The sequence below is a fragment of the Mus pahari genome, chromosome 11 (genome assembly GCF_900095145.1).
Source record: "Mus pahari chromosome 11, PAHARI_EIJ_v1.1, whole genome shotgun sequence".
NCBI lineage: Eukaryota > Metazoa > Chordata > Mammalia > Rodentia > Muridae > Mus > Mus pahari.
Genome location: NC_034600.1, coordinates 27,714,925 through 27,739,069, shown reverse-complemented (window position 1 = coordinate 27,739,069; position 24,145 = coordinate 27,714,925). Strand labels below are relative to the sequence as shown.

The 24,145-nt window shown below is 38.2% G+C and overlaps 1 protein-coding gene across 2 annotated transcripts in view; it reads right to left on the bottom strand.

Annotated features, from left to right (window-relative positions):
• The window catches only part of Cert1 (ceramide transporter 1), a 101,940-nt gene that overhangs the window by 11,200 nt on the left and 66,595 nt on the right, over positions 1–24,145 (bottom strand). Inside the window, exons 7-12 of one of the 2 annotated variants that reach the window (XM_029543871.1) lie at positions 16,522–16,679; positions 14,096–14,188; positions 11,922–12,008; positions 10,180–10,272; positions 9,648–9,725; positions 2,258–2,353 (exon numbers count right to left, since the gene is read on the bottom strand). In XM_029543871.1, coding sequence (XP_029399731.1) covers positions 2,258–2,353; positions 9,648–9,725; positions 10,180–10,272; positions 11,922–12,008; positions 14,096–14,188; positions 16,522–16,679 — 605 coding nt within the window. The remainder of the gene's footprint in view (positions 1–2,257; positions 2,354–9,647; positions 9,726–10,179; positions 10,273–11,921; positions 12,009–14,095; positions 14,189–16,521; positions 16,680–24,145) is intronic. The other variant, XM_029543872.1, reaches the window with a different exon arrangement.

The following is a 24,145-nucleotide window of genomic DNA, read 5'->3' as shown; positions in this document are numbered from 1 at the left end:
CCACCCGTTGGTCTTCCTGCTTTTTGGTTTTCTTGTGTTTTGTAAATTGTATCGTGGGTATTCTAAGTTTCTGGGCTAATATCCACTTATCAGTGAGTGCATATCTAGTGACTTCTTTTGCGACTGGGTTACCTCACTAAGGATGATATCTTCCAGATACATCCATTTGGCCAAGAATTTAATAAATTCATTGTTTTTAATAGTATTAGTTGTTTTTTAGAATTGTAGTTATGAAAATTTATTTATATAACATTCTGTCATAAGAAATTGTAGCAGAGGATGGCCTAGTCGGCCATCAATGGGAGGAGAAGCCCTTGGTCTTGTGAAGATCATATGCCCCAGTATGGGGGAATGCCAGGGCCAGGAAGCAGCAGTGGGTGGGTTGGGGAGCTGGGCGGGAGGAGGGTATAGGGGACTTTGGGGATAGCATTTGAAATGTAAATGAAGAAAATATCTAACAAAAAAAAGAAATTAAAATTTCTTATACATGGCAAAGATATTTCAAAATGACAAACCCAAGGTAATTTCTTTTCTTTCTTCTTGTTTTGTTGTTCTTGTATTTTTGAGATGGGGGTCTCACTATGTAGTTCTGGCTGTCCTAGAACTCACTATGTAGATCAGTCTGGCCTGAAATTCAGAGATTCATCCACCTCTGCCTCACAAGTGCTGGGCTTGAAAGGCATATGCAATCATGCCCGGTTCCAAGGTAAACTCACACCATGAAAAATTATATATCTATCTACATATGATGAATGGCTAATTGCTACAGACTTAAAAAATACTATACATTAGTATTATGAATCAAACACTTGCAAAAGGTGTTTGACACAGCCAACAGGGCCAAACAAGACTGGCTAGAATACAGGATCAAACAGGAGATTCAATGCTGTTTTGTTCAGCATCAGGAACAGTATCAGAAAGGCAGTCGGTGTTCAAATACTTGTTGAAAGAGATGCTGGAAGCAGAAATGGCAAGTGGATTATAAACAGAGCTTTATGTTTTTAAAACACTGAGGCTGTGTACCTTAAGTGATAAGTATAATCTATTATTTCAAAATTACAGATTTCTATTTAGAGAATCTGTGGTAAGTTCTTTCAAGAATAAAGAAATATGGCAAGAACAAGAAGACTGCTGTGTTAAGACGTGTGCACACGTGACAAACTGTCTTGTGCCATCTCTTCTTGACACATTTATATGCACATTATCAGGATGACCAATTCCACTAGCACTCCAACTGGAAATTGGACTTAAAAATTTGTACATTCAAAGTTTGTAAAACTCTTAAATGTCCTCCTGACCCTGTCTAAAACACACGTTGGCCTGGCTTTCCTATGACTGCTTATATATCCTACTGTAGATCGAGATCACATTGTACTTGATGCCTTTGACTGGTCTTTCAGGTCTCTTCTTAGTTCTTCCAAATCTCTTTAACTTCTTTAAATGATATGCTACACGAAGCAGAAAACATATCGCTACAGAAAACTCAACTTTCCCACTGGCGGGTTACTGTATGACCCTGACATCTAACCCCAATTTCTCTGTCATGGGGTGGGTTACAGGGATGCCTTTTCTTTACTCATCACAGGCAGAAGAACTTCACTTAGATTAATAAGTACTCCTGGTTTCTCTCCATTCTTTCACATTTGCATCTCCAAAGGACAGTGATTTGCCTGAATAGAAAGTGTGGGACAAGGATAACAGATCAGAGCTGAGAGAAAATAGGCTAAAGAGAAGAGAAACCAAGTAAAGCCTGGGAACAGCGTTCCCCACATTAAATCTACGATTGAAAGGGTTATCGCGTGTGGAGAGATGGCTCAGCACTTAAGAGCATTGCTTATTCTTCAAGAACCAGGTCCTACTCCCAGCACCCAGCAGCTTACAACTGTCTCTAACTAGTTCCAGGCCATAGCAACACCCTCACACAGATATACACCCTCACACAGATATACATACGGGGGGGGGGGAGAAAAAAAAAAAAAGAAAAATCTAAAAAAAGGGCCAATAGCAAACTGTAGTCTGTTTTACCTATAAACTCTCAAATTTTACTTTCTCTATTGTCTAGGTGAAACAGAATATTATTCTTATGGATTTATAATTACAAATCAATTGATGGAAACAAAGCCATGAAAAAAAAGGAGGGGGCTTTACTTCCCAGAATTTGGTATTTCTTTGAAGTAATAATTTGTTTTAACATTTTATTAAATACTGGTAGCAGTAGCCTTAACTTATCAACCTGAATAATTTGTGTGGGAATTACCTTCATTTCTCCTTCTTCTACAACCAGTTGCCAATTTGCATCACCACCTACATCCTGTAACGAATAATTCATGTGGTTCTGTACCATTTCTTCAACCTTGAAAAGGAAAATAATGCCATGAGAACTTACATGTCATAAGCAAGCCACGATGTTTAAAACAGAATGGTATTGTTTACTTCAGTTCAGAAATAGCACATTTACAAAGCTCAAGTTACTAAGTTTTACACGAGAATGAACAGTTCAGTCGTATTAGACACATCCAGATTAATGGACTAGGAGAGAGAAATGCAGGAAGATGCTTGCTTCACTCATGTAACATCAACTTGGGCTATGCATGCATTACTAAACATCAGAGATGATGTCCTACAGCACAAATCATGGAACACTGAGGACAAAGGGGACACACACACACGCACACACACACACACCCCACTACCACCACCTAGTCCCAATGTCCCTATATTTAAAGCTCTGTAGAGATTAGAAAGCTTGTTATGTGTCAAGGTGAGGAAAGTTTATTACATCAGTTAACCTCTCTTGAACATAAACCTACATAAAATAATCCTTTTTTTATTCTAATTCATTTTTCTGAATTCTTTTAAAAATAGTATTAATAACATTCATATATGTTAGCACTTAAACATAACCACGTTTAAATTTATTGTTTCAAAATGTCTACCTTCCCTTTGTTATTGAGGACTGAACCTGCCTCGGGTCTTGACTATGTGTATTTTTCTAGACCTACTAAATTTTAGTATTGGTGCATAACCAAGGTAAGCAAAGAAAAAAGAACACACAGTTCATAATCTCAGAATCCTAAGTCACTCACTTACTTGGACAATTACTTAAAAATGAACTTTACAAAGTCACAGTTTGAGATGTTTTGAATAAAGTGGAAAGTTAGACTATTATGCTAACACAATAATCTTAGCAATAAATACATACAGGGAAGCAGAAAGAGTTACGACACTCATATTTAAAAATGTACTGTGAATGTAACTAGTCATCTTCCATAAAGTATAGTGTGCTTGCCAGGCACACTGAACAGGAAGCTAGTTTAAACATGTTGACATAATGGTTTTGAGGCATAAACTCTTAAAATACTGATAATAGTTAATAATTTCCTATACTTAAGGATATCCTCAATATGTTACAGAGATGTATACTTCTGTTATATCAATCTTGATTTAGCAATCATCCAAAAAATTTTTGACAAATTGTTAAAACTGACTCTAAAATCTAATTTTATACTAAATACTAACATTTTAGTACTTTACTATTTTTTTTTTTTTTTGAAACAGGGTTTCTCTGTGTAGCCCTGGCTATCTTGGAACTCACTCTGCAGACCAGGCTGGCCTCGAACTCAGAAATCTGCCTACCTCTGCCTCCCAAGTGCTGGGATTAAAGGCGTGCACCACCACTGCCCAATTACTAATAATTCTTAAGACAATATGAATGACTATAGATTTTAGAGTTGAGGAACTTAATAATTTACCTAATAGTACATTCTATAATTTTGTCCTTTTAGTTGTGAGCCTTAGTTGATTAACTAATCAATCTTGCCAGTGATATAATCTAAAATTGTATAAAGCTTTAACTGGAAAAAAACAAAAAGCAGAAAGACAACTCTAGGTGCTGACTAGAAAAAGACACGTGCCTCTGAACTCTGAACTCGGTTTTTGTGTGGGTCAGTGTGACTAATGAAGAATTCCCAGTTACAAATACATAGAAGGCACGAGAACAGGGACGTGCCAGTAAGTACAGAAATGAAAGCTACCCCAGGACTGTTGCCATGATTCAATGGCCTGTCACCAGAGGAACACTTCACCTTTTTTGAGATTCCAAATCTTAGAAATGTTTAAATTTGAAAAGTATTGACTTGATGTAAGAAATGAGGGTTAAGAACTCATGTGCTTATCATGGGTTTAGAGGCATAAAGAAACCCTACTTCCCATGACTTACAAGTGAAGGAGGAACGTGACATATTTTATTGTAGTAAAGACAAAGAATTCAGTCTAATACTTCCAGTGTCATTTATAGCTCTTTTGTCATAACACATGCAAGGTAGTTGTGGTTTTTCCATAGATTATTTCTGAAGTAGCTATTCCAAATGTTTGCAAATATTTTAATTTGCATTTTTATACAAAGGAAATCATGTTTAGCAAATATAATCTGATAGGAAAGAGCAAAACATACAGAAATTAAGCTGAATCTCTCTAGTCCATTTTTAAAAAATGGTATTCCTATAACAAAATTTTCCAAAAGAAAATGGCACTTAGATCAAAGGTAACTGTTGTCTACAGACAGTTGAAAGTCTTGTTTCATTTTGGCTAATGAGGGCTCGAAAAATCCAACAAAGAAACACGACATAGCTAGTACCATTCTCTCAGGAACTCAAACTGGAGTAGAAAAAGCTTTACAGCTTTCTCTTAGAATCGTTTCTTTACTGTATCTTCCTTGAGATAATGACACGAGAGTTAAAAACCATATACTGCAAGTAAATTTTCACTAAAATGTGTTCTATGCTCACTGCATATGCTCACTGCCAATGTGACCACAAAGCTGTGCCTGTGGCACCAACACTCAGATCTAACTTAACAATCTGTCCAGTTTACTGTGCGTACATGTGGAGATCTAGAGATAACTAAGCTTGATGGGAAGTCAATGCCATTTCATCAGGATTGAACTGTGATATTTTAGGAAATATTGTGACTAGTAATAAATGCTATCATGCCTCCCCACCCTCAAACAGATCCAGTTATTTTATTGCATGTTGTGTGTATGAATGTAAGGGGGTAACTACCTGGAGGTCAGGATAGCCCATAGGAGTCCATTTCTCCTCCCTCTATGTGGGTGGCAGCTCATGTTGCCAGGCTTGTTGGCAGAACCATCTCACTGGCACCCAAGCTCACTAGGTTTACCTAGAGTGGGCACCAAATCTATCCACACAGCATCCTACCAATGAACTATGAACAAGGAGGTATAAAACACAGGTAAGGCATGAAGGGGCACTGCTCCAATTCCAACCTTTTTATTTCCCATCTCACATCCAAATCATTCAATATACTGTCACATCAAGATACTTCTGCATTTGTAGTTTTCTGAAACAGTTAAAGACAGAGATTTAAAGAGAAAGTTGTCCTTTGATGGTACAAACAAAAACCTAGAAGGGCTCAAACATAGTTCTGATCTTTTACTTATGCCAGAGGAAAATAATTTTCCTTATTGTTATATAGTCACAAGATATCAGAGGGGCTTGCTGAATAGAGTATTAATAAATTAACAGAGCACTGTTACCCAAAAGAAAATAGACAATGACGTTAATAATTGAGTCACTGAAGAAATACAAATGGCTAGTAGACCATGTTTAGCCTCTAAGACTGAGAAAAATGAGCTGAAGTATTTAGTGTCAGTATGGAAAAACAACAAAACAAAAAACCAAAGCCAAACAAAACACCCACAACAAAACTGGCCTGAAGTATAAATTGGCCCAACCTTCCTGAAGGACAATTTTTCAATTAGAATAAATATAACTCAGACATATTTATGGCCTTTGTCCAAACAATCTCATTTCTAGGAATCCAAGTGAAGCAAACATTTCTGTAAGTACACAAAGCTTTCTATGAGGAAACTATTCCAAGGACGCTCACTGTCATAACTATGATGAGAAAAACTAAAATTGTTCAATATTATATTGAGTAGACAAACAATGTGCATATATATTAAAATATATACACACATATACATGAATAGATATACATGTACACAGATAAATATACATACATACATATATTTGTGTATGTGTATAGATCTATATTAATGGGGAGTGAACCTATTAAGTATATCTTTAAAAATGTTATAAAATGGTTATTGGAATTACCTACTTTGGTAGCAAAAAGAGAGTTATTAAAGTATGTATGGTCATGTGTGGAGTATGTGTGTGTGAATGTGTGTTTATGCATATACATGTGTGTGGAACTCAGAGGTTGACATCACTGTCCTCTGCATGTTGTTTTTGAGAACAGGTATCTCACTGAAAACAGAGCTCAGACTTGGCTAAACCATGGGCCATCAACTCTCTTGTCTCAGGTTCTCCACATGTAAAGCCACAATGGCCAAGCAATGTTTTGTACATGGGTCCTCTTGCTTGTAGTCAGTGAGGGCAGACTTTTCTGACTGAGCCCTCTCCAAGGCTGTTGCTTTTATTTTCTATTTTGTTGTACTGGAAATTGAACCCAGAGCACGCATAACCACAGATAGGCCCTAGCCAAGGTTTTTGTTTGTGTTTTTTTTTTTTTTTTCCTTTGTAACTGTAGACTTGCTATGGTACCTAGGTTGGCCTCAAGCACTTTAGCTGATGTGGTTATTATACCTTGGTACATACATATGTTAAACATAAGCACATCAATAGTGAGGCTTGTCAGATTGGTATAGCACTTGCTGTTAAGCCAGAAGACCTGAGACTTAATGCCTAAGAGTCACATGGTGAAAAGAGAAAAAAAAAAATCCCTCAATTGTACTCCAACCACAAAAATTTTAAAGAATATCAATAATGACTTATTATTTAAATTTATTTTTTATTTAAAACTTGTTATTTGTGAGTGTGTTTTATGCATGTGTGGCGCTCAGAGGAACACTTTGGGAAGCTGGTACTCCTTTTCCAGCATGGGTTCAGGGTCAGACACGGGTTCTCCGGCCTGCACACCAAGCTTCTTTACTCACTGAGACATTTTACTTAAAAATACATAAGAACTGATTCCAGCATCATGCTTCAATAACATCTGCAATGCTAACTGGTTTAACCAGAGCTTTATGCATATTATGCTAATATTTTCCACTCACATACAGTCCCATCCTTGACAAATAACTGATAGTGATAACAAACTGGCTTATTTTTTTCAGTTAATTACAAAATGAAGACTTTGGCTACATAATATTTTAAGGTATTTTTAAAATAATTTTTATTTTTTTAAGGCTTACATTACCTAATAATTTAAGGACATTCATAGATTTCCTTAGTGTACATGGAAATATATTATATAAGGTAATATAACGTGTTTCAAATGTTAGTAATTAACCTAAGAGCTTATCCTGAATAGACTTAAGTCTACTCTGCATGCAAGACTGTAAAATGTACCAAATCCAATTTAATCACTAGTGTAATCTGAATGTAGAGTTTTCCAGACAAACTCTCAGCTAATATTAAAGGTCTAGATCTTTGGCAGACTCCTTACTGTAGGAGAAAAGGTATATAACATTATTTAAAGTCAGTTTTCTTAGGAACTTGGAATTCTTTGTTCTGAAGATGCTGGAGAACATAAGTTACAGTTTAATTTCTAGAACCCATATTTGAGAATGACAATAAACACAAAGACAAGAAATATTTTAAAATTTCAATACTATTTTCTTCTCTTACTTCTTCTGCTATATAAAGAAGTATGTAATCAAAAGTTGAAACAGGACCTAATTAATCATATAGCACCATATGTTAACAAAAAAATTCTACCAGCAAAATTAATTTCTCTTAATTTATATACACTAGTTATAAAAATGTTATCTACACAAGTAAGCTAAAATTCGGGAAAATCTTACAAAAAATAGTTATACATTTAAAGGCTTTCAGCGATTGTCTGGCTCTATAGTTAAGGCTCAGGTTTGAGTTCTGAAGACAGAATTCTTGTGCATCCTCATTTCTCCTTGCTCTTAGCCCAGTTGCTCTCAATTAGAGCCTATGTGTCCTAACATTTGAATAATGATGGATTTCAGTTAGGCTATTACTTGTCTGCATGAGTATATATGTGTATATATGCTGTAGATGCCAGAGAGCAAACTTTACACATTACGCTTTACTTCCTGGGTCTCTCACTGTCTTAGCGCTTGCCATGTAGACTAGAGGGGCTGGCCAGTGAGCCCTATGGATCTGGGGACTCCTAAGAGCCAGCCACCAGAGCTGCCTTTGCATGTGGAATGCGAAGAGTTCATATTTGAGTAGGAAACACTTCAGCAACTGTGCTGTCTCACCATCTCTAAAATTACAGTTTTAATAAAAGACAGGGCTTAGTAGACTAAGCCAAAGTCTCCTGGTATTACTCTGCTTTTGTTAGGTGAATATACACTTTTTTGTTTTGTCAGGTGAATATACACTTTTTAAAAGGCATGCAAAAATAAAGAATAAATAACAGACATATAGTTATAGGTAATTTATGGTCAAAAACTGCTAAATATTTTCTCAAAGATATTCAAGGCAAAAAGCTGTAAAAAAAAATCAGGAAATGTATATTTCTAAGTCTTTTTTCCTCTATTGCATTAAAAATGAACATAGATTTAACTTACATGTGTAATGTAACTGAGACTTGTTTTAGGGAAAACACTGTATACTTTTGACTAGCTCAGTCATGCGACTGTAATCTCAGCGAAGGGTCAGGCGACTAACACTTACTATGGTCTCAGACTCCAAAGCTTACTCAGATGACACACACAGTTAACAGGGTAAACCCAATTACCACAACTAGAAGCTCAAGTTTGCAACATAACATGGGCCAAAAAATGCAACTGCTGTAAAAATACAAAACTCAATTTCAAAGCTTTGAAAATTAAAAAAAACCCTTAACCTTTTTAAGGACTGGGAAGGCAGCTGAGCGGCACAGAGAACACCTAACATGCTGCGGACGGGCTCCATCCCCAGCATCGTGACAAAGGGAAAAAACGTGGTTAAAAATGTCTACACTGAAAGATTCTTTTCTCTGGCAAACTAATCTTATTTTGAGGGAACAGATTGTTTACTGTCTTAAACTCCTAATCCCTTAGTGATGAGAAATAAACTTAGAACCAACTTCTATAGACTTAGCAGATATACAAGGATATTAACCTACAGTATTCACAGGTAATTTGAATAAAGTCTGTTCAATAAATTTAATATCATAACAATAATGAGACAACTATTAGTTAAAGTTATTTCTTTTCTGAACATAAGTGGAAGTCATTTAAAATTAGATAAAAAATGAGACTGTTAAAATCCACTTTCATGAACTAGAATACCCTATAATCCATGTCCATAGAGGCTGCTAAAGCTAGAGAAATATAGCTGTTACACGATGAACAATCAGGTTATTTCTGTATATTTTAATTCAGTTGAAACATTTTCCCTGAGTACTACCTTCTTTAAGATCAAATTCCAAGCTACCTCTACTGGAGGATACAAAATAAAGGGACATGCAAGGCTGACAAAGGAGAGCTGCTCAGTAGATAAGGAAAGCCTTCTTAACCTTTGTGACTATTTAAAATTCAAAACCAAAACAAGTAGCCCAATCAATAGATTGCTTAGAACTGGGCAAGCAGGCGGAAATACGGCAAAAAAGACTCAAGTCCACTCAATATATTTATACAGTACCTGGGAGCTGAATCTGTGAACATCGTCAGAGGCACTGACTAGATCAATGGAAGACATGGAGGAAGAGCGACTATAGGGCTACCAGAGACAGACAAAGAAAAAAAACCAAGGAATCAGAACAAAGGCACAACAGAGCATTCAGTACCAACTTGCAAACACAAGATAAAGAAGAGAAAACAAGCACTGTATGAAGCAGGCACAGCAGCGAGTGCTGACTCCACGCACCTATTATGTATTATGCTCCAAACTCATTCCAAAAAGAAGGAAGTATTTCCAAAATTACAAAGTACTTAAACTCACAGAAGGAAGAGATAGTAACTATTTCCCACTATCCACTCCCTATCCTCACCCCTCCACTTCACCTTAAATAAAGAACAAAGAACATATGCTCAGAACAGGATTTAGAAATAGGGAATATAACAGTACAAAACACTTCCTACTTGAATTCCTGAGAAGAGAAAATTTATACTACAGAATGGTTCCCAAAACAATGAGGAATGCAGGCGTTCTTTTAGTAAAGTGCATCTCTTACCTTTTGTACAAATCTATGAGTCCCAACAGAAGAAAAGGTATCTCCAGATGGCAATGATGTAGGCCAGTGTAACCTGACCTTTTCACTCTGTGACTGAGAAAAACAGATGTTAACATGAGATGTTTCTAAAGTATATTTTGCAGCCTACAAATGGCTACTATAGCCCAAAGCTAACATTTTATTAATAAGCACATTAGCAATAATTACCTGAATTAGGAAGCTACTCTACAGACACAGCTTTGCTCAATCTTGACACTCTGGATATCTCAAATTAGCCTCTTTCTATTCTACAGATACTGCATTAGATTAGGGATAACCTCTTTTATATTGTTCCCAGTCAAAACACTCTCATCCACCACTTGTATCAATTCTCATGAGTCAAGGTTAATATTTCTGCTAAATTTCTTTTTATCTAAACCTTGGTCAAGTCATCTCAATCCACTCCATCTAGAACCAGCAGTTCTGGTCCAGAGACTGATGTCATCAGAACCAGTATCATTATTTGCTTCCCTTCTGGGTTCCTAAGATCATTTCATATGTATGTTTTTATCTCCCTTCCATGAAGACAGCCTGCCTTCATCTCAGTATCTAACTTGTGCTAGTCTGACCCTTGACTTCCCACCTCTTCTTCAGTTTAATGGATATCTCACACATTTAAATAAACACTCATTAAAAGTACTTTAGTGCTTGATCCTAAGGACCATTTCACCATTCTCAAACCATCCCTGTCTTGGACATACTAACAGAGATAACAAAGTAAGAAAAAGAGTGACTACAGTAAGTTCACGATTGTTCCCAAATGAATGCTACTTAAGGCTGTATCTCTAAGAATGACTTTAGGCTTCCAAACTCACAGATTAATTGGGAACTGAAAGTTGCCACTCTTAACTTAATGCAGTGTAAAAGACAACTAACCAATAAACTTTAAGCATTGCATGAACTTTTAAATCATTGACTTAAAAATATAAACCTAAGTAGCAGATAGGTTATGGACTACTCAGGTTATTCCTGGCTACTCAACCCAGCAAATGGACATTAACGGAAGTCAATCTGTAGTATGAACACACATCTATACTCCACAACCAAGCTAGTTACACTTGTTCCAGGAGGCAACTTCTACCATCAATAGCATAGCCTAAAGGAGAGTTAAGTAAGTAAAACTCATCCCTTAGCACATCTGGCAGTAAATACGGTAACTGCATGCAATGGAATTGAAGCCAGGAATTAAATTAATCTTGAAATCAGAATTTAAAAATTTAAGAAAGTCTGAGTCGATTTCCATGAAAGGAGCTGTGCATACTGAGACCCCAGTGACAACCGCAATGGAGTAAGAAAAGCAGAGCTAAGGGGAGACTCAGGGGAAGGCTGGTGAACAAGTGAGCGCATAATAAAGGCTGGGTGGAGCTAGGGCAAAAACAACCCACTGTCATCTGTGAACTCAATGGTATTTGAGAAAACACTTAGGAGAGACCCCTTGGCTATCAGAATGGTTAAGGCTGAATGCATCAAGGGTACTGAGCAGAATATTTCCATTTTAGTCTATATTAACCATGCATATCTCTTTCAAATAATTATCGGTCTTTGTGTTTGGAAATTAAAATATAAAGGATCTGATTTACAAAGAATCTTCAACACATGATAGTTAATATTTTTGATTACAATCAGTTTTCCAATTCTATAACACACACCAAGGAACACCTGTGGTGTTAAAATGCATGTCTTTGGAATGTGAGCAGATGTACCTGTTCCTCTATTTTATCTTGTCTGTCAAGAGCAGCTTCAACAGCATCAAAGAACTCTTCCTCATTAATCAGACTGTTTGGACCTTCCTAGATAATAAACAGGAAACAAAACGCGACCATTTCATTTATTTTAAGAAACAGAAAACACTGACAAGTTTGGTATTACCTCTGAGAGGAGAAAGGTGAAAACTGACCTAATAAACATTTGTTGAGCAAATATTTGTGGACCATGAAGCAGACTGGTAGAGTACTATCACAGTGGTAACACGCTGAAAAATCATGACTACTATAACTAGCTCATCCACTATACTTCATGTTTGTTTTTGTGAAACAGGGTCTCATTTGTACTCTACATTGTCCTAAAACTCACTCTGTTGCACACACTGGCCTCACACTTGGCAGCAACCTCTTGTCTCAGCCTCCCAAATACTAGAATTACAGGCTCAAGCCATCCTAACAGGTACATTTACTGTGAACTGGTTAATACTGTTTCAAGGTAAAGGTCTATAGCAAGGATTACTGAACTGTCCAGATCCAAATGGAAAGACAGCATCAGTGCATAAAGCATGCCTGGGAACTGGTTTGCATCCACAGCACCATGTAAAGCCCAGCTCAGAGGCAGAAGTCTATATCCCCAGCACTAGGGGGATAGAGGCAGGTCAATCCCAGGGTTTTGCTGGCCAGCCAATCTAGCCAAAATAGTGAGCACTAGGTTCAGTGAGAAACTTGATCTAAAGAATATAAGGCAGAGCTTGTTAGAGGACAACTGATGTCAACCTCCAGCCACCACGCCAGTGTACTCCTGCACACACAAAACTGACAAGGACAGATAGCTTAAAATTTCAAGGGAAATGAAGAAAGTAAAAAGATGGATGATTTACTTGAGCACTTTGTATCTTCTTAATTCTGTTTTACGTTTACGACGCTGAGACTTTAACTTGGGACCTAGAGCGCGCTAGCCAGGTAAGCAGCCCACCAATGAATTACCCCTTCCCTAAGAACTGGAGAGTTCAGAATGAGAATTCACAGTGATTTTTAAAAATATGCGAGACACAGTCTCATGTAGCCCAAGTTGGCCTTGACCTCTGATCTTCCGGCTACTAGCTTCTGAGTACTGGGATTGCAGGTCATCAGTTTTCCAATTCTATAACACACACCAAGGAACACCTGTGGTGTTAAAACGCATGTCTTTGTTTAAACGCATGTTAAATGCTGTGTCCATTATTTTTCATCAAGAAAAAAGAGGATGGGGTATTTTAAATAGGTGGAGTAATACTCAACAAATGGGGGTTGAAGAGATGGCTCAGTATCTAAAAGCACTTGCTGATCTTACAGAAGAACCGGGCTCAGTTCTCTCAGAACAAACATTGCAGGTCACAACCAACTCTAACTCAGAGGATGTGATGGCCTCTTAAGAAGTCATGAGCACTGGGCATGCATGTGGAGCACATGTATGTATGTATGTATGTATGTGGTCAACAGTCCTACACATAAAAAAATACAATGATATAAATCTTTAAGTATTAAAAGACCAGTCAAAAAATGACACTGGAATAAAATACAGATTCCTATATTCTATCATAATTTTAAAAAATTGAAATGTGCTGGTATGATGGCATACAGCTGCAATCCTGGAGGTAGAGGATCTCTGTAACTAAAGAGGCAAAGAGGCATGGGGATCAGGAGTTCAAGGCCAACCTGGGCTACAACAGACACTGCCTTAAAACAATATACAAAAAAATCCAGAATGCATTTAGAGGAAACCACCAAGTATAAATAATTATTTACTAAGTCTATCAAAAGAAAGACTCATTATAAGGAAGCATTCATATAGCAAATCAGTAATCAAAAATTACTTTAAAGGTAGACTCTCACTCTAGTTTCATGGCTCATGGTGACCCTCCCCAAGGAGGAACACCTTAGCTCTCAGTGCTGGGATTATAGGCATATAATCCTATAACTATGTTTGGCTAAATAAAATTTGAAAACACCTGGGTCTTTAAAACATATATAAACCTCTGTAGGTGGTAAGACGAATTAATTAATCAATTAAGTTATATACATCAATTAAGTTAATCCTGAGAAACAAACTATATATTTAAGACCATTTAAGGGTTACAAAATTATTAAAGGTTCCATCTGTGATAGATGGGGACCCCAATTTAAGTCCATACTTCATAATCTGGTCCTCCAAAACGGGGTTTCTTCTTAAGTTCTTCCATCACATTCTTGTATGCTTCCTCCACTCGTCTCCTCTTCTCCACTTCCTAAGCAGGTGTGGGCAGGGAGAGAGAGAGATTTATCAGTTGAAGTGGGCATTTCAATTACCATAAAAAGACTGTTGGGTTACTTTCTGTGAAACTGGATAATTTGAGCAAAAAATAACTATTCCTGTGAAAAAGACAAATGTTATTCTGCCTAGGAAGTGCTCTCCTATACATAATATAGGAGCTACTGTCTGAATGTCGGCTCAGATCATCTGTGTGCATGCTAAATATTGGGGTGGTTAAGAAATGTTAATGTAACTGCTCATGTCTAATATTAAAATGTGATAAATCAGCACCAGTGAAATGTCAGCTACAGATTCCTGCACGTCCCCTACCCAACACCATTATTTATTGCTGTGGAGGGAGAAAAAGAAAGAATTAAATGTAAGGAATTAAAAGAACTCAACTTTTAATAGGTGATATTAGTCAATACTAAATATTTTAAAGGCCTTCTTACCATTCTTCTTGCTGGTTAAAAATGACAACCTACTTTAACTCTTTCATTTTATAGACAGAATCAACAGTGCTAAAGATTCAAGGTAAAACGTGAAGGCTGGCCCAGATGGAAACTTCCTGTTACATCATGGCTACCTGGATCAACTCTGATGGGATACTGAAGCCTAGCCAACACATAAACCCCTCACGGTCTCACTTCAAGTACTCTTAAGTCCACATACTTGGGCTAATTTAACTTTAATTTAATGGATAAATCAAACAAAGTCTAACACACACACACACACACACACACACACACACACACACACACGGCTAGCTAGTTATAAATATATCCAAATTGAAGGTAGGATACCTTATAGTCAATAAGTACAATTTTCTCTTATTAAGGTTATTAACTAAAATTATTTAAATTTAGAGTTTTAGTCTTCCTAAACATGCCTGGCTAAGTACATTTCTACAGGACATGGGATTGTTATCATAGATAACCATAAAGAATGATCACCTCTAAATATTTTGGTTAGCTTGAGTTGACAGTTTAAAAAGTAAACAATTCTATCAAATAGCTGTTAATACAATCGTATATCTAATGTGCTCCACAGAGTTTACACTTCTTGAGGGAATATTTCCGGTTTATTATCTATTTCTAGTTTATAGAGGGCATGAGAACACCCTGGAATAAAACAGTATCAAAGAAATCACATGTCATTGCACTGTCTCCTTGATTTTATGAATTATCGAAAAAACATTTACTGAAAAAAAAAATTTTCGTGAATTATCAATACTGACTTGCTTAATTTTCATTTTGCCTAATTTATAAATTAAACTTAATCATAAGTATGAATCTGTAAAAAAAAAAAAAAGTGCATAAAACGTTTGATACTCTTTTTTTACATCCACCAGGGATCTTGAAGTGCATGTATCAGGTAAGGTTTGCATACTGCTAGTTAATATGACTTACTCTCACCTGTGCTTGAGAACCCTGAAGAGCTCTCTTCTAAAACAGAAGAATAGTCTTAAAAACATATTGCTATTTAAATCCTGCATCATGGTGGTGTAACAGTAGCTGTTGCTGGCTTTCTTAGTATCTTCCTCAAACTGAAAGACCTTCATACACTGTAAGCAGTTTCTGAGGAATATGATTCTGAATGATGAGTAAATAGTCTGGCATCCAGAGCAGACCATAACAGAGCCATCTGCTCCAGCTGTGTTGCTTAGCACCTTTGGACAAGTCCTTGACTTCGTTCCTTCTGAAAAATGATGGTGTTGAGCTAGAATTAGATTTTCTACGATATGTTTTAATTTTAGTATTTGGTTATTTTACCAATACTGGATTTTAAACCTGAGTTTTCCTACTAAGCAAATTCAGTAAAACACAGTTCTCATTAAAAGCTAGAAATTCATATTACAACACTATTATCAATGCTGATGAGTAAATAAAGGTGGGAAAATGGAGAATAGGGCAAATATCTGAACAGTATAATGTGTGTAAGTGACATCAAAATGACTAAAGAAAACTTAATGGCCATGATGTGACAGGTAACAGACTTTATAAAGGTCAGCTCATATAACTTACAAACAGACTCAGATTTTATACACTAAAAGACACTAATGCCAAATGTTACATTACTTGTATACCAAACAATTGTAATATTTGAAGAATTTTATATTAAAAATAATCGAAAAGGCATGCTGTATAACAACTGAGTACATCACTGGTCAATACTGAGTTGAAGATTCTGATCAAGTGGCAAATGTGAACCACCTGATATTTCTATCCAGCCAGATGTCCTTCCCCTTTGAAATTAGCTTAGTTTTAATGTTCAATGAACACATGAAGCTTAAAATGCTTATTTTAAAAATGAAGGCAACAGTCTTACCCTGTCGTGTCTTTTTTGCCAGCTCTCTTCCCGTTTTACCATCAGTTCAATACAATGAGAAAGTGTAGCAAGGATTCCAGCAGTAGTTGCTTTAAACGTTATTGCTTCCCCTTTGAAGTCTATGCCATTAATTCCTCTTGGTGTTACATGTGGAAATACTGAAAAGAAAATTAACACAGAAAATCACTGAAATGAAGAGTTTTCACTATACTTAAGATTAGCAAGCATTTATAAAGCTAGCAATCAGAGCACAGTACCGTTCCTTCTGTGGGCCCTATTACGGACCCTATTACGCTGTGAGCAAAGCTTTGAGGCAATATACACTCACAACCCAGTTTCTAGAGTCTATTTCCTGACTTCTTGCTGAGCTGCACCTAGTAAGTCAAGTGGGAGGAGGAACAATGCTCACAACACTCTCACAGGTCAAAGCTAGATACTTTACATTTTAATTTAAAAAGTCTAGAATTTTAAAACTGTAACAAAATGAACTGTAGAATTTTAAAAAGCAGCATGAACTTCAAAATCGTAGATCATGTTTACAATTCTAATTCATGGTTAGCAAATGGATTAAAGGAGAGATCTTAAATAGAATCCTAAGATAGAAACAAGAACATATCTTATTCTATAGCTAATATGTAATCATCCTGATAGAGCATTTACAAGAAAAATAATGGCACTGTGACTTAAGAGACTTGCATGTAGTCATGACAGTAAGGGTGCAGTCTGAAAAGGACAGAATTATAAAGTATTTTATCAAAATTTCAAACTTGAAAACATTGTTAAGAAGATAAGCCACAAATAGGGTGAATTGAATGGCCTATATTGATCATGGACCTATATCTTTAACATACCAAGTAAACTAAAATTACTATAGATTAAGTAAATAAGCAATTAAGCACCAAATAGCCCACAAGAACTGGGAGCTAGTAAGGAACGCAGCTCCAGGAACACAGCTATGGGTCTGAAGCCTCAACACTGGGAAAAAACCAAGGGTGAAGAACAAAAGATGTGAGTACATTTCAACAAAGAAGAGACAGCAAGCATAGAAGATGCTTAGATCTTAAAGAAATGCAAAATTAACACCATAAGAGGGAACTTGCACATCTTTAAAAGTTAAAAATCCATCTACTATATAATTCCTACAAAAATGCAGACATTTAAACTCAAGAGAAATGAAACAGACACCTGCCCATAAGAAGGTCTGTATATGAATGTTTATATAACTTTATTTCTAATACCACAAACTTAAACCTCCTCGATTGTTCATCAAAGGATACACAAACTGTAGTGTATTCATACCAAAAAATATCACTCAGCAATGAGAAGAAATTAACTCCTGACACACATACATATTAACTAGGAATTGTAAATTACAAAGCCCAAGCAAAAGAGTGCAGGAATTCACTTAAATACTGGAAAATATAATCCTATTCATTTATTTTGGCTGCATATTACTTTGTAGCTTTGCAAGGCAAGTTCTCTGCCACCAAGCTTTATCTATAGTCATATTTAGTTGTTTTTTTAAAACAAAACAAAAATATGGCTTTATAAAGATAAACATCCCATACCAAGAAATTCACTCATAAAATTAAGATTTTTAGTATATTCAGAGTTGTATAAACAGCAGCAGCACAGTCAAATTTTCCTACAGCTCTCAAGTCACTAGAAACTGCTCTACATCTTCCCCAAATCCTTGAATCTGAGCAATTACTGACCTATTTTCTGCTTCGGCAATATAGTTCTCAGACATTTCACAGAACAAACATAAAAGCAGTGCTGTGACAAAGTTCTACTTGATTCATTTTTAAAATATACCTGAGTGCTGGGCATAGTAGCTTATGCCTAGAATTCTAACCTTCAGGAGGCTAAAATGGTGGCATCACTGAATACAAGGCTAGTCTGGGCTATCTTACAAGGCTATACAGTAAGACTTTGTCTCAAAAGTAAGAAATAGAGCTGGAAAAATGGCTTGATAGTTAAGAGAACTTCCTGTTCTTCCAGAGGCTCAGAGTTCATTCAGTTCTTACTACCCACAATCACCTGTAAGTCTAAATCCATTTGATCTAACACCCACTTCTGGCTTTAGGGAGGTCTGCTCATATACCTGAACACACACACACACCCAACATGAACACATGAGCATTTGTGCACACACACACATACACACTCACGACTTTCAGATTGTTCATATCAAATACAAATATAACTGATAATTTTATATACTGGCTTTACACTTTACAAACTTGCTTGATCGCTTAGAGTTCTAATAGTTCTTAATGGATTTGTTATAAGTTATTGGTTATATTTGCTTTAAAAATGTTTCTTTGGGCTGGTGAGATGGCTCAGTGGGTAAGAGCACCCAACTGCTCTTCCGAAGGTCCGGAGTTCAAATCCCAGCAACCACATGGTGGCTCACAACCATCCATAACAAGATCTGATGCCCTCTTCTGGAGTGTCTGAAGACAACTACAGTGTACTTACATATAATAAATAAATAAATCTTAAAAAAAAATGTTTCTTTGTATTCATTCCTCGGTTGAGGGATATCTGAGCTGTTTCCAGCTTCTGGCTATTGTGAATAAGGCTGCTATGAACATAGTGGAGCACATGTTCTTGTGGTATGGTAGAGTGTCTTTTGGGTATATGCCCAGGAGTCATATAGCTGGGTTTTCAGGTAGAACTATTTCCAATTTTCTGAGAAACTGCCAGATTGATTTCGAAAGTGGTTGTAACAGTTTGCAATCCCATCAGCAATGGAGTAATATTCCTCTTTCTCCTCATCCTTACCAGCATGTGCTAGCTGTCACTTTAGTTTTTGATCTTAGTCACCTGATTGGTGTATGGTGGAATGTCAGGGTCATTTTGATTTTCATTTCCCTGATGACTAAGGATATTAAACATTTCTTTATGTGCTTCTCAGCATTAGAGTCCTCAGTTGAGAATTCTCTGTTTGGCTCTGTACCCCATTTTTTAATTTGGTTATTTTGTTTTTAGAAGTCTAACTTTCTGAGTTCTTTGTATATTTTGGATTTTAGCCCTCTATTAGATGTAGAGTTAGTAAAGATCTTTTCCCAATCTGTAGGTTGTTGTTCTGTCCTATTGACAGTGTCCTTTGCCTTACATAAGTTTTACAGTCTCATGAGGTCCCATTTATCAATTGTTGACCTTAGAGTCTGAGCCACTGGTGTTCTGTTCAGGAAAATTTCCCCTGTGCCAATGTGTTCAAGGCTCTTTCCCACTCTATGTTCTATTAGATTCAGTGTATCTGGTTTTATGTTAAGGTCCTTGATCCACTTGGGCTTGAGCTTTGTACAAGGAGATTAAAAAAAAAAAAAGGATCAATTTGGATTCTTCTACATGTAGATCACCAATTAGACCAGCACCATTTGTTGAAGATACTCCCTCCCCACCCCCCAATGGTTTTGGCTTTGTCAAAGATCAAGTGTCCACAGGTGTGTGGGTTTATTTCTGGGTCTTAAACTCTATTCCATTGATCTACTTGCCTGTCCTGTACCACTATCATGTGGTTTTTATCACTATTGCTCTGTAGTACAGCTTGAGGTCAGGGATGGTGATTTTCCCAAAAGTTCTTTTATTGTTGAGAATTGTTTTTGCTATCCTGTGTTTTTTGTTTTTCCATATGAAATTGAGAATTGCTCTTTCCATGTTTGTGATGAATTGTGTTGGCATTTTGATGGGGATTGTATTGAGTATGTAGATTGCTTTTGGTAGGATGGCCATTTTTACTGTTAATCCATAAGCATGGAGATCTTTCCATCTTCTGAGGTCTCTTTGATTTCTTTCTTCAGGGACCTGAAGTTCTTGTCATACAGATCTTTCATTTGCTTGGCTAGTTTCATTGTATATTATTTGTGGCTACTGTGAAGGGTGTTGTTTCCTAACTTCTTTCTTAGCCTTTTTATCATTTGTATAAAGGCTACTGATTTGTTTGAGGTAATTTTATAGCCAGCCACTTTGCTGGAGTTGTTTATCAGCTGTAGAAGTTCTCTGGTAGTGGCTCGTGTACATAGTGGAATACTATTCAGCGACTAAAAACAAGGACATCATGAATTTTGTAAGCAAATGAATGGAACGAGAAAATATGCTGAGGAAACCCAGATCCAAGAGGACATGCATGGTATGTACTAACTGATAAGCGGATATTAGATAAAAAGTACAGAATACTCAAGAAGGAATGCCCAAATGAGGATGCTTCAATCCCACTGAGAAGGGGCAACAACATAGGGGAGGCAGAGGGAGGAAGTGATTTGTGTGGGGAAGGGGAAAGGGGAGCAGGATCAGGTATTGGGGGGGGGAGACAAGGGAGAAGCCCAGAGGGCCAGGAGAATGAATGGGAATATGCAGCTGCAGGAGGTAGAGGGCAGGGTCTGTGTGTGTGTGTGTGTGTGTGTGTGTGTGTGTGTGTGTGTATGTGTGGGGTGGGACCTCTATAAAGTCACAGAAACCTGGAATGTGAGAGGCTCCCATGACTCAATGGGGATGACCTTAGCCAAAATGTCCAACAGTAAGGAGATGGAATCTGAAGAGATGACCTCTAGTTGATAGACAGGGCTCCCAGTGGAGGGATGGGGTTGCCAACCTGTGGGAAGCGGCAACCAAGACGGCACCCTGGCTCATTGCCAAGCCCTGTGATTCCCTGCTTGTTTACCAAAAACCTGATTATGCGCACCTGAATGATCATTCGCTGCCCGCTTGACTCATAGCATCATACAGCATGATAATGAGTCACTGGCCTATCAACACCCACCCTGTCTGTATGCATGGCTCATGTACAAAGTGTGCTGAATGCTGATTGGATGATGAAGAGTGATGAGAGATGAGTGCAGAGGGTGGAGGGGGATAAATTGTACGATCCCCCAGAATAAAGGAGAATAAGGGGGAGAGAATAGAGCTGAGGCAGAAGCTGAAAGAGAATAAAGGAAGCTGCAGCGGGAAGCTGCAGAAGCTGCTTAAACCCAGTCCGTGCCTCCATGTGTCGGCTTTGCCCCACCTTTGCGGGAGGGAGTATGGGGTGCCTGACATCTGGTGGCCCATACGGAGAACTCTGAAAACGACAACTGGTGGCCCATATGGGGAACTCTGAAAAGAGCAGCTGAATTAAGAAGCAAGAGTTACGGGTGAGTTCCGTGGTAGAGAGAAGTAATCTAGCACTAGGAGGAAGTTCTCGGTATAGGGACAAGTTAAGCTCCCGGGGTAATGGGACAGAGTTAAAGTTCCCAGTACAGGGACAAGTCAAGCTCCCAGGGTTATGGGTCGGAGTTAAAGTTCCCGGTATAGGGACAAGTTAAGCTCCCGGGGTTATGGGACGTAGTCAAAGTTCCCAGTATAGGGACGAAGTTAAAAGTCAAGACAGCAGGAGAAGATTGCTTCAAAAATGAAAGTAAGAGCGGTGTTGGTGTAGCTGTTAGTAATTTTGAATTTAGTTAAGTCTTGCCTGGCGGACAAAAGTGGAAAGTATGTTTCCATGTTAAAAAAGTTTTCCTGTGGCCAGGTTGGGCATTTTAAAAGAGATTGTCCCAATTGCCCGCGGCCAACTACTGTAGCTCCCACGAGACGTCCAAAATAATGTCCACGATGTCGTAAAGGCTCATGTGGCCGAAAAAGGCAAACGAGAAGTCAGCAAAAAAGAAAAGAGGCTAAAGAACAAGAGAGTGAGGAGGGAAGTTCAGATGAATCATTTGACAGTAGAGATGAAATGACTAGCATGATATCTGAGTTTCAGGCGAGGAAGGCCGCCTGAACCCTCGGCACCTCCCTTGCCCATACCTCCTCCCTATAAAGGGGAAAGAGGAAGTGAAGGAAAGCGCAGCCACCATGTTTCGGTATGGCAAAATTGGCCTTGAGAAGTTGGTGCCTTCCCAGTGTTTCAAGATCAGCAAGGGCAACGATATCCACCTGTTCCCTTCCCATCTGCACAAGCTGTGGAGTTACAGTCAGTGGATGCTAGTGCTTATCCCAGATTTACTCTCAGCTGAAAACTGGAATCTTATTAGTATATCAGAGAGTGGATTTGCTCCAAGAGCAGACAGACATTCTAGAGCAATTAGTCTTTGTGTCAAGTGTAACCCGTATGTCAGGAATTTGTGTAACCTTTGTGCAGTATCAGAATTTTTCTTGCGCAGCTCATTTGTCCCACAAATTTGGATCCATGTTATTAGGAAATTGGAATCATGATTTCGATAACAAGTTAAAAGAATTATGGGCATCCATTGTTGCAGTGAATAACACCCATGTAGAGATTGCCACTGCTCAGTAGTGGTTGAAGATGATCCAGGGGACCTTCAGCTTCCTCAAGGATTGGGGAGGGATGGCCTTCTGGGGATTTTTGCTGTGTGCTGTATGTGATGGTATGCTGTGGTGGATGATACGCATGCACAGATGGGTGCAGGCCGATAAACGGTTGTTGATTCAAGCTGTGGCGGCTATAGAGTCAGGTAATTCTCCCCATCTTTGGCTCCTAATAGTGGCTGAGGGCCATAAGCTGTGAAGTCACCCATGACGGGAATATTGAGGTGCCATGAGCCAGATGCACACCCCTTTTTGGGCTGCAAGGTGATTCAATGACGGGATTATTGCGGGACACCCCTCGCATAGCCTAAGACAGAGCCCTTGCCCACCTAGGACCTAAAAAAGGCCTAGTAACTGGGTGCTGGACATGGATGCAAGCCTTATGGCCTAAAACGGGTGCTTTACCGACCCTCTTTTTACAGCCACCCCCCCAACATTTTGATTAAACAGAAAGGGGGAGATGTGGGAAGCGGCAGCCAAGACAGCGCCCTGGCTCATTATCAAACCCCATGATTCCTTGCTTGTTTCCAAAAAACCTGATTATGCGCACCTGAATGATCATGTGCTGCCCACCTGACGCATAGCTTCATACAGCATGATATTAAATCACTGGCCTATCAACACCCACCCTGTCTGCGTGCATGGCTCTTGTACAGAGCATGCTGAATGCTGATTGGATGATGAAGAGTGATGAGAGATGAGTGCAGAGGGTGGAGGGGGATAAATTGTATGATCCCCCAGAATAAAGGAGAATAAGGGGGAGAGAATAGAGCTGAGGCAGAAGCTGAAAGAGAATAAAGGAAGCTGCAGCGGGAAGCTGCAGAAGCTGCTCAAACCCAGTCCGTGCCTCCACGTGTCATCTTTGCCCCACCTTTGCAGGACGGAGTGTGGGGCGCCCGACATCTGGTGGCCCATACAGGGAACTCTGAAAACGGCAACTGGTGGCCTGTACGGGGAACTCTGAAAACGACACCAACCTACCTTCAAATTTTTGACCCAGAATTATTCCTGTCTAAAAGAAATGCAGAAACAAAAATGGAGCAGAGACAGAAGGCTATCCAGTGACTGGCCCAACTTGGGATCTATCCCATGGGTGGGCACCAAACCCTGACACTATTACTGATGCCATGTGCTTGGAGAGAGGACCCTAGCATGGCTGTTCTCTGAGAGGCTCTACCAGCAGCTGACTGCCTACAATTGAACTGAGGTTGGTGATCCCTATTGAAAAGTTAGGGGAAGGACTTAAGGAATTGAAGGGGATGGCAACCCCATAGGAAGACCAACAGTATCAATTAACCTGGATCCCTAGGAGCTC